This window comes from Epinephelus lanceolatus, chromosome 23 (assembly GCF_041903045.1).
Source record: "Epinephelus lanceolatus isolate andai-2023 chromosome 23, ASM4190304v1, whole genome shotgun sequence".
In the NCBI taxonomy this organism is placed as follows: domain Eukaryota; kingdom Metazoa; phylum Chordata; class Actinopteri; order Perciformes; family Serranidae; genus Epinephelus; species Epinephelus lanceolatus.
Window position 1 is genome coordinate 18,450,107 of NC_135756.1, and position 15,946 is coordinate 18,466,052.

A 15,946-nucleotide genomic window follows, 5' to 3' on the forward strand; every position below is an offset into this window, starting at 1 on the left:
AGATCAACAGTTCAATCCCCAGCTCCGCATGTGGACGTATCCTTGGGCAAGATACTGAACCCCACATTGCTCCCAATGGTGGCTGTTCCATTGGTGTGTAAGTGCGTGTGAATGGTTACTGAGTAGCAGGTGGCACCATGTATGGTAGCCTCAGCCATCAGTGTGTGAATGTGTGTGTGAATGTGACATGTTTGAGTGGTCCGATGACTAGAAAAGCGCTATACAAGTGCAGACCATTTACCATTTTACAGGACAAACCCTCCAACTTGATATTTGAACCCTGCTACAACATATAGTGAAAAAATATGGGACCTAACGTAGCAATAATCCACTTTATTCATTTACTTAATTCATTATACATGAAGACATGATTCACTTTGTAAATAATGAGATATAACCCTCAGTATAACTCTGACCTTAATCTCCTCTGTCTAAGCTAACACTTTATAGTTAGCTAAACAAACATAGCACATTTTCAGGGCTTCCACTTACAGACCAAGGGGCAAAGTGGCTGATCGTTTAGGTATGATGAGCGAGTCACGTAGCTGCTCCAGCGGCAGCTATACCCACTTAACAGAATACAATATCCTCCTGAGACCCTGTGTCCTCATATGAGGACATCACATTCTGGGTTTACTGCACCTTATACTTCACTCTGCTGAACTAAGACCTGTTGTCCTCCTTTGTGGACGCTTTTTTGTGCAATCTAGTGGCAGTAAGACCATAATACATTAATCAGTGTAAAAACAAGATGGCAGCCATCTCTGCCAAGTCAGTCTGCAGCTGACCCCGACACAAAAGTTACAAAGCCTGATCATATTTTATGGTTGAAACTTGTTTATTCATTATTAATAATGGTTGTATTTTAATATGGCAACAAATTTGACCAATTTCAGCAACAGTAACAAGTTAAGACGCTGTTAATTAGGAAGTACTCATTTAAAGATGTTGAACATGTTGATTTTTCCACTGGCGGTTCATTTATGTGACACCAAACTGGCTCATCTCCGTTTGTAACGTGAGCTAATTACACAGCTGCAAGTTATTCCTGGCTGATTAGAAAGGTGAAGCTAATGAAGTAAGAGAGCACCAACGGCTGCCTGTGTTGCACTATGATGTGTACGTGTGTGTCAGCTTGTAAAAAATCCAGAGTAAAGTGTGACTGGACAATTGCCACTCTTGCTTTTGCATGTAATTAAGGTGTGTTTGCTTTGTAAACAGCAGCACCTGGTTTAAACACTTCTATGAGTTGGCAGCCGCACCCTGTTTCCATTATTGTGTGAGGGCTGAGGGGTTGGGGGGGGCAAGCTCAAGGTGAATACTAGGCAGGGCAGGTCCGGTGTCTCAGGTGGAGTGAATGCATGCTCTTTAGAACAGATAATAAGTTTTGTGTATGTGTGTGTTTGCACATCTTCTCCAGGATATGGACCTCTAGCATGTCCTTGTCCCTCTCGTGTCATATTACTGCTGGCAGTTGTTCATGTAAATGACAGAGGACAAGCTTTTCACCTTCCTAGTCATCCCACAGCCGTCTGTATACTGTCAATAGGAGCTTGAGCTGGTCATCTGAATGATCTATTTATCATCGGTAATGACCTGTGACATTTTGCGCTAAACAACTTCTCAGATTTACACATTATCCAAGAAATAAACCGCAATGAGGAAAAAAGCACATAAGCTGGTGGTAAGTTTTAATTTCTTCTCTCCCTTCCTTTCTGTCATTGCAGTGAATAGTCAGCGTTGAGGTGGGCCAGTGATGCCGCCCCCGGCCGCAAACCCGCCCGCCGTGCCCCCACCAGACGGCGGTTGGGGGTGGGCTGTGGTGCTTGCATCTTTCATCTCCATAGGCTTCTCGTACGCGTTCCCCAAGGCCACCACAGTCTTCTTCAAAGACATCCAGCTCATCTTCGATGCCTCCTACAGTCAGATCGCATGGATTTCCTCCATCATGCTTGCGGTCATGTATGCTGCAGGTGAGTCACTGGTTGGTTTTACCTTCATCTGATTTTAAAGTCACTGACTTTTTAATTCTCCTTACTTTTTGCGTAAGCAAATATAATCAGACTTCAAATATTCAGCCCAAATGCTTGATGTTTCTTATGGGAACACTGAAATCTAAGAGATGGTGATGATAGAAGACATTGTGGCAACTTTTGGTTGTAAAATAATGCCCAAAAATTGTTACCAATACCCATAAAGTAATAGTAATACCAATAGAGTACTTCCTTCAAAATCTATAATGTAATTGGAGTGGCGTGTAGTGTAGCCATACTTTCAAATGTTTTGGTCGCATCTCAGTACGCCATGTCTGTCAATACACTGTGTTTGACTTCACTACACTTCAGACTGCATGGTTTGTAGCTGCTGCTGCAGGAGTGTGAGCTCTGCACCGTAGACAGTCATGCGAGTCTGCCTGAGCGCACTCACGCTCTAACAGGGCTAACTGTTAGCATCACACATAACGACAGAGTCAAGCTGTTTTTTAGTGTTGGCATGTGTTTGCTCAGACTGTTTAGCATATCTGTGTTGGATGTTAGCCACTGCTGCTATGTTAGCTCATTCTAAGAGTGTTTTGAATTAACGTGTGACCCTTAAAGGGTCATCCATTCACGATAACTGTTGAAAACAGGAAGATGATATATTGTCGTCCTCTTGAGTGATTCTTTGTTTAGTTTTTAATTTCAATATCAAAACATTGAGCTGATATAGAGAGTAGAGTGGCTCCGAAGAAGGCAGCAACAGAAAGTTTGCTTATATGACAAGCTCAGACCCCTGGCGTAAAACGGATTGAAAGCAGGTATCGTCTGACTGAAGATGTTTTGATACTTCGTGCTAATGGGTTGTTTCAGTTTATACTCTAACAACTTACAACAAGCTCATTTAGTGTCAGCTATCAACCATCAGTAATTAAAACTCTCTGTCCCTTCAGCTTTTAGGAGGACCCATCGTGCTGTTAAGTTTGTATTCCACTCGGAAAGTAGAAGCTATCTAAACTTACTAACTATCTCTCCTCCACAAAGTGGTACCTAGTTAGCCTAGCTCGCTAATGTTGGCACAGATTCCTATTAGATGCTTCTTTTTGTTCATGTTCTTTCAACACTCTCTGAGTCACTGGCAGCTCCTCCTCATTCAGGGATGTGCCTGTCCCACTTGATACAAAGGAGGAAGTTTAGCTATTGTTAGCAAGAAGTAGTCCTGTGGCCTCAGCATTTAGCACATTATGCCCTTATTGAAATACCAGTGAAGTCACAGAGTAACTTGACGTGTTGGTGACGAAAGTTGCCACCAGCGCATCCAAGCCAATGCAGTAGCCAAGTGTCAGCCAGTAGAAGACAATTGATGTGCATATTTCAAACATAACTCAAATACTTTGCACTAAAATATCAAGTGTGTACCTGAATCCATCAACAACACTATTAAATACTAATGTACACTGGTTTTCAACTGGAAAAAAATGGGTTTGGTGGTTTAGTTACTCTTTAATATATTTGCAGACAGGAAGTCCAGTTCCCCCCAAAAGTGTGAAGAGGGCATAAGCAGCTATATTATCTTTATTGTACTGTTATAATTATGATGTTGTTCACCCCAGTACAGCAGGGGAGCTTGAATCCAAGTCCTATGTGTTAACTATGATCCTCCAGATCACTGAATGAATCTCTGTAAGATTTCATTTTGTCACACATGCTGTCGCTGTTAGCGATTATTTTTGAGGGAAGGAGCTGGTGTGTTGTTTCTTGAGCAAACCAGAAAGTATAACTCATTCTGTGGTGATTTATTTAACAGTGTTTGGTTTTGTGGAGCTCTCAGTGAACTCATACACTTTGTGTGTTGTTTTTTGTACTGCCTCAAGATACAGTAGGAATTAGCCGCGATAGAGATGGAAGTAGGTTGTGTCATCAGATCATGACCTGGATTCAAAACCGCCTCATCACAGGACACGGGCAGAGCGTCACATGCTTTGCCTTAGGACAAAGGGAAAAAAAAACATTGCTAAGATAAAGCAACAAGAGTACATGGTAGTTTTGGGTAATGATTTACTGGGAGCCTGTGGAGCCAGGATAAGAGAAAGTTGTGGATAAAATGGCATTTTTATTATAAAAGCTCGCAGCAAAGAAAAAAGCACTTTGTATAAATTCAGACTGGTTTTAAATGTTGTTGCAAATTACAGTGCTACAGCTGGTCCTGCGCTGCTCCCTGAATAAGGAAACTTTGAGGGCTCAGACTGTGTTCTTGCAGGTCATTTTCTCCACCATATTGCTCTGATCACCTGCTGTATTTCCCCACATTGGCTTCAGCCCCACGGCTGCCATCTGTCCACACTGTAATCCTCCTGTCACTCGATGTACTGCTGTTGTCACCATCTGCACCAGTCAACAGCAGGCCTGGAAAGCCCATTTCTTATGTTGTATAGTGAGGCTTCCACCAGATCAGCAAAAGAATTTAAGTAAAGGCTTCATTCTTATTATAGCTGTGAGCAATAAATACTTTAATACATAACTGTAAGAATATTTTGTATTGTGGACACTATCTGTCAAAAACAACAAGTAACAGCAGGAAATGCTGGTTAATAAGTTACTGCCATGTTGACTAGTCTCTGAAATCTCATTAAATCAGACTAATAAATCTCTCCGGACAACAGCTTATTAGTTTAGCTTATTAAAGATATGTTGGTATCAGTATATGTGTCAGCTGATAAGTAACAAGACATGTCAGTAAATTACACAGTACAGTAGGTTACATAGATTCGGTGTGCAAGCAACCTTATGTAAATGATGGGATCTCACAAACGTGTACCTTCTCATGAACAGGTGGCATTCATAAAGATTTAAACAAGCAATCCACAACATGTATGTGCAGGTTTGCAGAAACTGGCTTGGTCCTCTCGTACCAGTACACCTCAGAAAGATGTACCGGTAATAGATAGTTAGGATAAAAAATAAATAAATAAGTCCCAGTGTCTACCAGAAAACTAACAAGTTTATTTTTCAATCTTAAAACCTCTCGCTCAGTATAAAAGTTATTTTTAATAAAAATATTAGTCCTTCCTAATCCAAGTGCTAAATGTCAAATGTGTGATGTCATAGGGCATAAAGCCTGGAGCTGCTCCATAGACAATGGATGGTTAAAGATGTTACAGATGGCCGAGAGGAATGCTCTGAGTATATGGGTCCATTTTCTGTTTCAGAGCTTAAAGCACTACAATAGACTGAAGATCATTTGGATATAAAAAAAACGAAACAAAACATTTAGTAGGTCCACAAAATCAGGCTCCCATTTGTTGTCTATGGAGCAGCTTCAGACTTTATACAGGTTTAAGACTTACTTCTCTGGGGCTAGTTGCACAAAACACCTTAAGTTATTCTTCAAGTTTCTTTGTTGACCTCTGACCTCACTGAGAGAGCAGCACTCATGAAAGGTGAGCCATGTCAGGAGTGCTGCCTTAGCTTTACAGTGACTGTCAATGTCATTATCATTTGGTGACAGCATCAATACGTGCGGTTACTAAGCGATCGGCTCTTCTTTCCTCATTCATTCATATTGATCGCACCCATCAGCTATTCATTAAACATCTGCTCTGTTGTTCTGCCTCTTACGCTGATGAAGCAATCACTGTTTGAATGTCTAACACCTCCCTAATTCCCCACTGCTTTGTGTGTGTGTATTGGTGTTTACACAGTCCAGTCATTGATGTGAAGCTGCCTGATAATGAGCAACATCCTCAGACACACAGAAATATTAATCCAATCACTTCAGATTGCAGATCGGACCTTGCTATCTTATCACTATGGTCCAGAGCAAACGTTGTGTCCACAACCTGCCGACCGCTTACAACCTCAAAATTAATATCAAGCTTGTTTTGACGGACAGTTACATAAGCCAATAGGGTTGGACCCACAATCCTTTAATTATAGTGATGAAAATGTTTAAATCTAAACTGTGTTTGCTGTTAACTACAACGTTTCTGTCAGTCAACTGAGCAGTCAGATTCCAGATTGATCAATTTGTCTGACACTTACCAGCTATTACCTGCAAAACTTATGACGTTCCCATCATCCTCAGCTGTATTTGGACATGAATGCATACACTACGTTTTCACACAAATAACACGAGGAATAATAAAACCAGGAGAGTTTCAGGAGACATAGTGGAGAAGCATTAAATAAAAAAATTTGTGGAAGTAAATGACACCTGATATGACAGGTCTGTCAGTCAGCGTCACTTAATAATATCCCTGTCCCTCCCTGTCTGACTGCATTCTTAACCTGTATTGCTCAGTCTGTATCTGCATTATCTTTAAAATAATTACAATAATTTACAATTGCAATCGCCCAAATTTCCCTCAGGATTAATAAAATGAGGTCTTCTGCTCAGTTTGCCGTCATGTTTCACTCTGTAGAACTGTGATCTAATAAATCAGCGGTTGTAGAAATGTGGAAACTGCGTCATCAAGGCTGACGAGCATTATCTGGGAAACATCTTGTAATTCACTTTACATGACGTTAATTTTAATCCTGTTTGATAAGTTAGTGTCTGTTAATGAGTCATAAGAAATCATGAATCAACCGTAAGGGTAAATGTTTCCAGGAAGCAAGCTTGGTAGGGATGCACCAGTTGTGAAATTCTGGGTTGGTGTGGATGTTTAAAATAACACTTTGGCTGATAGCTGATATTGATACTGTTGTTGTTTAATTAGTTTTTGTTGGCATTTATTCCCCATTTTGTGCAAGTAAAACAAACAAAATCTTCATTATAAAAAAATAACTGACCTGTTTTAAGTCAGCCCTGTGGTAGTCAGGCAGTCTGTCCAGGGTGTACCACGCTGCTCGCCCAGTGTCAGCTGGGATAGGCTCCAGCCCCCCCGTTGGCGACCCTGTACCAGAATAAGCAGTTGCAGAAAATGAATGAATATTTTAAAGTCATTTAGCCCTTTGAATGAGCACAACTTCAACTATTCAAATTCATGCTGTGAAAACATCGCGTTGCATTTTAACAAATCATGATAACATTTAAAATCTCCTATCACCCAATACGAATTCTTACTGAATAGAGCTTGAACGCATCATAATTTAACTCAGTGCAATCTCCGTTAGCAGTTAGTTCCAATCACAGGCGGCTAACAGCTAATGCTAACTAGCTCTCCAATGCACTGACGGTGAGTTTACTACATTTTCTCATCCCAAAGGAGTACTGGGAAGATCTCTGTTCGCCTCATACATGTTCTCTATTGTTCCCAGGACAACAGGATGCCATCCTTCTCAAGCCCTGCTTTTTAGCCTGAGCAAAATGACATGTAATGTGACAAAATGGAAACATCGGCCACTGCCATCGGAGTGATGGATAACGATGTACGGCCACTAAACTGGTCAATCTCTATAGTTCAGCTCCATTAAATCTAACAAAATGTTATGGGCAAAGTAAGCTAATAACTAAGGAATACCACCAATGCTTCGAGATGGCTATCAGAGATGGTAGAGGTGTGGAGTCGCACCTATAACTCACACAAGGTATCATGGAGTCCTGGAGTAAGGTGGCCTCATGTAACCCTCCCTGATAATATGCATTGTCCATTGCCTGAACAATCATGCAAATCACTCTGCACATCTTTTCCAGGACATTGTAATATAGTTGTAATATACCGTTGCCATTGTGAAAGAGGGGAAAGCGAGGACCCTTTGTTTTGTACTAGGTGTAAGCTTGTAAATGAAGTGGAACTAGGTGTGGTTCAAAGCTGTACACTCCACAGACGGCTCTCATTCAGTGTCACTGACTGTTCATGGGGAAAAAAAACAGGGTTGGGCGTGTTTCAGCTCTTAGGCGCAATCCTTAACAGATTTGCATCAGACAGCTGTGAGCCAACCATCCCTCACTCTCCCAGCACAGCGAGTGTCGCTCTGTGATGACGTGTTAAAGCTGTGTGTTTGTGTTGGATCAGTGTCGCTAATCCAGACACACAGAGAAAGAGGTTTGACCTTGGGGCGAGGCAGTGTGGCAACACACGTGTAATGTTCACTGTCAGCTATGAACACAGGTAGGTGCCAGGGTGACGAATAAACCACAGAGCAAACCTGTTTGTCAGGTGGCAAACTGAAACAGAAGCTTGTGTTTCACTCAAACATTGAAGTAATTATACTTTAATTTATGAAAACATATTTTTCATTCTTGTCTAATACGCCAGGTGCCATTAACTTGTTTTTATTTCCACTATGATAAAGACCCAGTTGGTGCTTTAAGCCATTATTCCCAACTAAATAAAAGCCTTTAACAATTTTCTCTTTGCTCTACCTGAGAGTCCCTGAAGAACGTTTTCATGAACATGAAAAGTCTTTTCTACTGTAGCAGCACCATGAGGTTTCCTGCATGTGTAACTGATTGAGCACTTAGCCTCAGCAGTCTTTTACTGTGCATATTACTGTGGATTAGATAATCAATAGAGCATGCTGTGATACAGTTTTGATATTTCTTCAACAAAGACATTTAAATATTGTCAGTGAGTTCTGTGAATTGTCCAAATTAATGGAGAGATTGCTCCAGGAAAAATATGTAAAGCCCCATTCCAGCTAGTGTTACTTAAAGCCCCTTTCCCACTGGGAACCCCCCCCCCAACCCCCCACCCCCCCCCCCCCCACTAACATCTGGCTTTTGTTATTTCATGGGAAAGGTTATGATCAGCATTTATTCTTGGGACAACTGACTCTGCCATAGTCACGTGTATTTATTCGCTCCAGCTCCGACTGCCTCTGATTGCAGGTGATGGAAATACAGAAACCCGGGCTAATTTTAGCTTCTTTCTCAGTGTGACACAAAGATGGGCAGCTACAAAATGCTGTCTGTCTCTGGCAGACACAGACAGACAGACTGGCCTGTCCGTGACATCGAACATGACACACTAGGAAAAAAAAAAAAGGGTATTCTCGTCTACTGTCAATGAGAGAAAGGAGTCTATCACGTATTTTTTACAGGTATTTAAAAAAATCTGCCTACACAGGCTAATTCTGGTGGGGAAGGGGTACGAGAATGGGGATGTGGTTAACAGTTGGACATTAATCTCTTACCATGGCAACCAGATTGTATTCTAGCATATGTGTCGAAGCGATAACATGGATATTAGCACAGGTATCAATAGTAGTCACTCTAACATAAGTTATGGGGTGGAAGATTTTACTCCAGTGCCTATAGTTCCCCATTGATCCACAGTTTTGGTGGTAAGTCGCCTAGCATACTTTTGCTGCAAAAAACATTGATGAAGTGAGATGAACAGGCTGAAAACTTTATCGTATTAGATAAAATACAGTAGATGTTGACAAAGTTTTCCTTTGGGGAGTTGAAAAAAGGTAATAAATTTCAATGTATTGCAATATATTTAGTGCAATACTCATCATACCGTAACTTGTTTAAAATCGCACACGTTATATCGTGACTTAAAGCGACACTTACCTTTCTGGAAACTTTACACTTTTCTTTGTTTAGGTTAAAATGCTATTAATAAGCTGATGGCACACTAAAATGTAAGTGAATTCCACCAGAGATGAAAACTCAAAATTATACCATTCTCATATGGTTCTAAGAAAACTCCGGTCCGAATGCAATGATTGGTCGGAGTTTTCTCCTGTCCTGTCTGTCTTCCCCACGTGGAGGCCTCCGACTGACGTAACCGCTCGTGCCACATCATCGCAAAAATGATAAAAAAAAAAAGAAGTTCAGTTGAGTTCATAACGTTATAAATGACAACACAGCATCCAGTCACTAATGGCCTACTGTAGCGTAGCCTCTGAAACATTAACGTTATCTTCCCTGTCTGTTTCCACTGACTAGTAACGTTAATGCTACTATCTAACGTTAGCACTGTAACCTTATTCTAAAACTCATCAGTCATCACTGACTCTGGTTGAGTTTTAAAACTCTGGTGTTGCATTTGTAACGTTACACTCGCCCTCCTCTTCCTTGTATCTAACGTTACCTTGCCAACACCTACATCTATCTTAGACGTAATGAGGACGTAATGGAGGAGGGGGATGGGACTTTGGAGGGAGGCGGGAGTTGTGGATGTTCAAATTTTTTTGTGCTGTGTGAAAATGCAAGAAAGGTAAGAGTCCCTTTAAGTTTTGTGTTAACATTGTACCATGGATCCTCTGGTGATTCCCACCCCTAGTGGCTACACAGTGCAACTCATTGTGTAGGCTACAGTTTTGGAGCGGCCAAGAAGAATTGACAACCTAAAAAATGCTATTTTATCTGCATGTTAAGCTACGTTAAAGTTTATTAATAGATTATGCGGTATCAGAATGACTATCTTTTTTGTATAGTGTAGAAATAATGTTTTGATTCTCTCTCACGGTTATCTTTAGCATCAGTTTTCATCATCCAGTACAACCACAGTCGGATCTGCTGGCCACTGAGCAGCTCCACTGATAAAGGCTTTGCTCAAAGCAGCCCTGGTGGTAACATTACCATGTTAGCATCATCCACTGTGATGCTGGTTACTGCTACACAGCTCTAAACTTCACCTCAGAGCCTCATGTCAACTTAAACTGTGGATAAACTTTTATCACAGAAATAAACTGGGGTTAGGCTGGTTTACCCTTCATCATGTCCCCTGTCAAACGTCTGTGTAATGGGTCTGCAGCCAGACACAGTCACTTCAGAACACCATGTCTGTGTCCTCTTGCAGCAGAACAGCTTTTAAAAGTTGTTTGCTTCCATTTCTGTCGACATTATCCCATTTAAAGTGTGACGGATAGCCAGCATCCTCACATCATCACGAGCCGTACCAGCCTCTTCGCCGCAGCTCACATTAAAGGGTCGTGGAGAAAATGGTTAGACACATTTCTATATGTGTCATTCCCTTTTGGGATCTAGGTGGTTATATTTAGTTGGGGTTTTGTCCACTGTGTAATGAAGTCCACGCTGCGTCTGGCCAGAAGATGATAAGCCTTTTTCAAGGGAGGTAATGTGCAGGCTCAGGGGCTTCCTCATCTCGGCCGATTCGGGTCCCGCTGAGCCCCCGAGAATACTGATCACTGCTGTGGATGCAAATGAGGGGAACTTTCCTCAAGGTCGAAAAAAGATTCATGCAGAGCAAATTAAGTCAGATGACTCTTCGCCCGTTGTGGCTTTTTAAATTGCACTGGGCCTGGCAGAAATATGATACATCTTCTGGCTGGTAATGAGAGTATTATTTCAAAAAAAAAAAACAAAAAAAAAAAAACATCTTTCATTACTTTTCTCTCCCTATTCGATTTACACCTCTTGTGCTTAAAATTCAGCAAAGGGAAAGGAGACAGCGTCAATTATAAGATGCAGATTCCTAAAAAGTGCTTTGAGCAGCCGCATTATTCATAAAATGTGATGTACCAAGATATAGAAAACTGATCAAATGTTCTCATATACCTCAAGAGGAAGAACGTACGCAACAGAACACAAAGTAACACAAATATAATGTAAAATGTAGACTTCAATCAGAAATTCAGTGAACCGAGTCGTAATTCGGAAATTCAAAACATATTGAGCGTCCCTGGAAAAAAACAACCTTCTTCACTCCGGAAACTTATTGGCTTTTCTGAAATTAGTTATGAGTCACCTCATTAGAGGACGGAACATTTACAGTGATAACGGAGAATACAGATGCTGACTCATTAGTGCAGAGGAAAGTTATTTCAGATTTCAAAATGCTTTTTCCGTTCATCTTGTATTCAGAGGCTGGCAGGGCTGAACTCACAACAAATGTCTGTAACTATCTTCTCTACCAGTCATATGAACATTTTAAAGCTGAATCAATTCACAGTTTTATATTAACAGTGGATCAAATTAGGGATATGCATTATTAGGGGCCATACATATGCCAATGTAGACGCATGGTAGGCGGCTATAAACGCCAGAGCACACCTTCGTGGCACGGACTCATTCCCGAGCACCTATTTTTCAGGGCGCAACCAATCACAGATATCTTTCCCTTCTTCCGTAAATATCAGTCATTGGTAAATATGAAAATGTTGATTATTTTAGTTCTGGGCTACCCAGAGCTTTACATCTGGAAGAAGATCAGCTCTGCACTCAGGATCTCAGACGCAACCTGCCGCCGCTGTTTTGAAAGCTGGCTCAGTTTTGACTATTTTGTGTTGAGTGTTTTCTTACATTGAGACGACAAGACTGGGTCTAAACTTCTATTTAAAGGTACACTACACAGGATTGTCGGTTACTGTCTGCGAACACCCTTGCCAGTGAGAGTTTGTTGGGCATTTTGCTTTGCTTTGTTTTTCGGCGCTGTGGGGGTACACGCCCACAAACATCCCAAACACAGGAAAAAAAGAAGACGCTGAGAAGACAGACTCTGCTAAAAAATTCACTGCCACACACTTCTATTGAGTCATAACTTATAATTTAGAGGTATTACTTCTGTGAGTCCTTGAAAAATTCTGTATAGTATGTTTTTAAACATTAGGAAAATTACTTGTTAGGAGCATCCCAAGACTATATGATCAAAAGATGTCCGTTGTAGTGATGAACCCACAGAGAATTCTCACCTAACTCTGCCATTCCTGTTAGCTTAACAAATATTCGTAGCATTTTTCAGCTTGTTTTGGTTTTCTGGCCTGCAACTTTAGTGTCGTGGTTCAGTTTCACCACACTCATGAAATTTGTTTCCAGCAGCAGACAGCAACAGCAACAACAACAAACTTTGATAAACCCACTGTTGAAAGCTTTAAACTAAACCCCACTGAACCACCATGTTGAAAACAGTTGACCCAAAACGAAGCACTACAGCTAAACAGTACACTAAAATATGTACATTTGAGATGATAAATAGGTGATTCAAAGACAGATGATTGATTCATATTTGGTCAGCGCTGCCTAGTTTGACAGTTTGACTGGAGTTTATGGGCAGTGACTGACATGATTACCAGCTGCGTTAGAGACTCCTCAGCTCTGATTGGTTGTTTTCCCTTAGCCGCGGGGAAATTTAGCACAGTGGTTCCCACCTGGTGGTTTGCAGTACAAAACTGGGTCATGGCCCATTCTGAATGGACCTCAACTGACTCGTGAATGTGACATGTTGGTTAAAAAACACATTTTTAGCAGTACAGTATATTTCCAGCACAGAGCTTTTAATTTGATGTGCCATCTTCTGCTGCAGAGTGAGTGACTAACAGACAGCTACTTAACGGAGACAGTGAACAAGCTCAACGAAATGGCCAAACACAAGTATGACGCTGAATGTATTAAACTGTGTGGACCTCGAACTAATGACTAAGTGGCTGTGACATTTTACCGGGGCGGCTTGGTTAAAATTGTTATGGTTGATCTTTGTTTCACTTTTAATTGAATCATTTAGATAATATGGGTAAACTGGGGATCTTGTTTCAACCTAATTAACCCAATTTAAGACTTTTTCTGCTGGCTCTCTGTGGCAAGGAGATCCCAGCTGCTTGTATGTAAACATTACATACCCAGCAAATTACAGATATAAGAAAGTGCTTTGTCATTTGCTTTAGTGAAATGAATTGTGATGCAGGCTGCTCCTTTGCACACTGTGTAGCTTAAAGATATGACTGATGTACCTGATCCGTATCTTAAAAACATTATGTAGAACAGAAAATGATATGTAAGCCTTCTGTCATGCAGCTACCTCTCTCTAATTGATTTGGCACGAGACAATGGGAGCGCCATGTTTAAAAACTGCAACAGCTCAGTTGCTGCTATTAATAGAAGCTGGGCTCCTGTTGGCGTGCAACTGTAACCGGATTAAATCATTATGCAATGACTTTGCGTGATCCTCACTACTGTAAACATCCGACGTGTGGGTTAATTTCATGTTTTCCATGTGTTTCAGGTCCCATCAGCAGTGTACTGGTCAACACATATGGCTGTAGGCCCATCGTCATGATGGGTGGCTGCCTCTGTGCCACTGGCATGATCTTAGCTTCCTTCTGCACCAGTGTGGTGCAGCTTTACCTCTGCATAGGAGTTATCGGTGGTAAGTCCGTCTAAATCCACTTTAAGTTAATGTGATGAGCCTGTGCTTCTAAGGAGCAGGTTAAAAATATACCTGTTGTTGCAGGAAGGAACTCTTGCTTTGCTTGTTTTAATCTATTTTGGTTCTTAACTTCATTTAATCATGCATTGTTATGACATAATTAAATATACTTCCCTACAATTTACTCATGGTAGGGGTTAAAATGTAGCAGCTCGACCAAAATATTTGATCTGTTGTAGTTACAGTCTAAGTGTCAATAAACAGCCCATTTAAATCCAAGTGAAATTACATGACTCTACCACCTAATAATCAATACCACACGAACACAGCAAACCGATAACTGTCTTGGCCTGCACCAAAGCTCTTGAATAATTCACACTCAGTGATTTTTACATAACAATATAAGAATACTGCTCAAAGAAGCTTTTATAGTATTCCATTTGAAAATAGGGATGTGTGCAGAAAGCCCTTAAGGAACACCTGTTATTGGGAAATGTTTAATAGAAGAAATATCCTCAGGTTTCTGCAGGTTAAGACTAAGGCCCAGTCCCATTTCTTATTTTTACTCCTACCCCTTAGCCCCTTTTCCACCAACATTTCCAGGAACTTTATTACCAGGAAATTGTTTACCTGGGTAAAATAATTCCTGGTAATCTGTGTGGGTTGTGTTTCCACCACACCTCAAAGTTCCGGAAAATGTATTCAAATGAGCGTGATGACATAGATGATTAGGCATGTGCCCTGTATTTGGCTCTGCCAGCTTGGCTGATTACGTGCTGGTGTAGAGAGTTGGGGCTGTTTTGTCTCAGCCAGCAGCTAAGTTTAAAAGTATTTTAAGATAAGTGTCAAACTAAGTTAGTCTACATACAAACAGCTGTCATTTGAACTTATTAGTAACAGTTCACTATCAGCTGAACTAGCGTGCTGTCCTTGTGTAAGACAGAACGTTAGTGTCGGTGGATGAGAGACTGTGGACACAGGGTTAATGTCACTAACAGTAACGAGTGTAGCTGCCATCAACTTGAGTTATCTTCGAGTTATCTTCACTTTGTTTCCACCGCGGCCGCTCGGCTATTCACCGGTTACCGTGTCGCGTGGGTGTGTGTGTAGATGTGGGTAGAGGAGATCAGCGCCGGCACAAAAGAACTGATACCGTTAGCGCTTATCAATACTACGGTCTTTAATAATTTAGCTCCGAGGCTAATTTAGTACCGGGTTCTGTACCCATCCTTAATCAAAACAGAAACGAAGTGGAGCTTGTAGAAATGAAATAAAGCTTGCAGCAGCTGCCCACACCAGGAAGCGCAGAACGCTGCAAGTGTGTGTTCCACCGATCAGCGTTCTTCAGCACACAGCCCAGCCCTTCAAGAATTCCGGGTAACCTGAAAAGTCCTACCCTCTGACTAGATACTTTTTCCAGGGTAAATTTGGGGTTGAGGGAAAGGTTTTTCAAAATTCTGGTTAACTGATAAAAGTTCCTGCGGTGGAAAAGGGGCGCTTATTTCTTAGTGCCACCTTACTCCTCAGAACAGAGTTACAATGTGTAGTGGTTGAAGTCCTCCCCAATAAAATGGGAAAACCCTTCAGGACCCTGATACGGTAGTTGTCAATGCTAGCGTAAAAAATGGCAGCAAGCGTTTCTCGTGTGGGCTACAAGTGCCCTTCTGTGGTTGCCTGAACACTCAGGATTTGTCCACACCTTTGATTTCACACTATCAAGCCATAAAACAAATAATCAAATACAAGATGAAACTGCTTCATTACCAGGCCACTATCAGTGCTCTGTAGGCTAACGTTAGCAACCCATGTTCCTACCCTGTCAATATGTACTGATATTAGAGGGGCAGTAAAAAGTGCAGCAGTGACTTTGGTTAAATTTTGAGTTTAATATGCCATCAAAGCAGAATGGGACATAGAAATATGTCAAAATGTGGCACAGTCTTGCACAAATCAGCAAATACAATATGGCTTGCT

At 41.2% G+C, this 15,946-nt stretch overlaps 1 protein-coding gene across 1 annotated transcript in view; it reads left to right on the forward strand.

Annotated features, from left to right (window-relative positions):
• LOC117249047 (monocarboxylate transporter 2) overlaps nucleotides 1-15,946 on the forward strand; it is a 44,605-nt gene that overhangs the window by 16,945 nt on the left and 11,714 nt on the right. Inside the window, exons 2-3 of the mRNA XM_033614388.2 lie at nucleotides 1,728-1,973; nucleotides 13,829-13,972. Coding sequence (XP_033470279.1) covers nucleotides 1,757-1,973; nucleotides 13,829-13,972 — 361 coding nt within the window. The 5' untranslated portion in view covers nucleotides 1,728-1,756. The remainder of the gene's footprint in view (nucleotides 1-1,727; nucleotides 1,974-13,828; nucleotides 13,973-15,946) is intronic.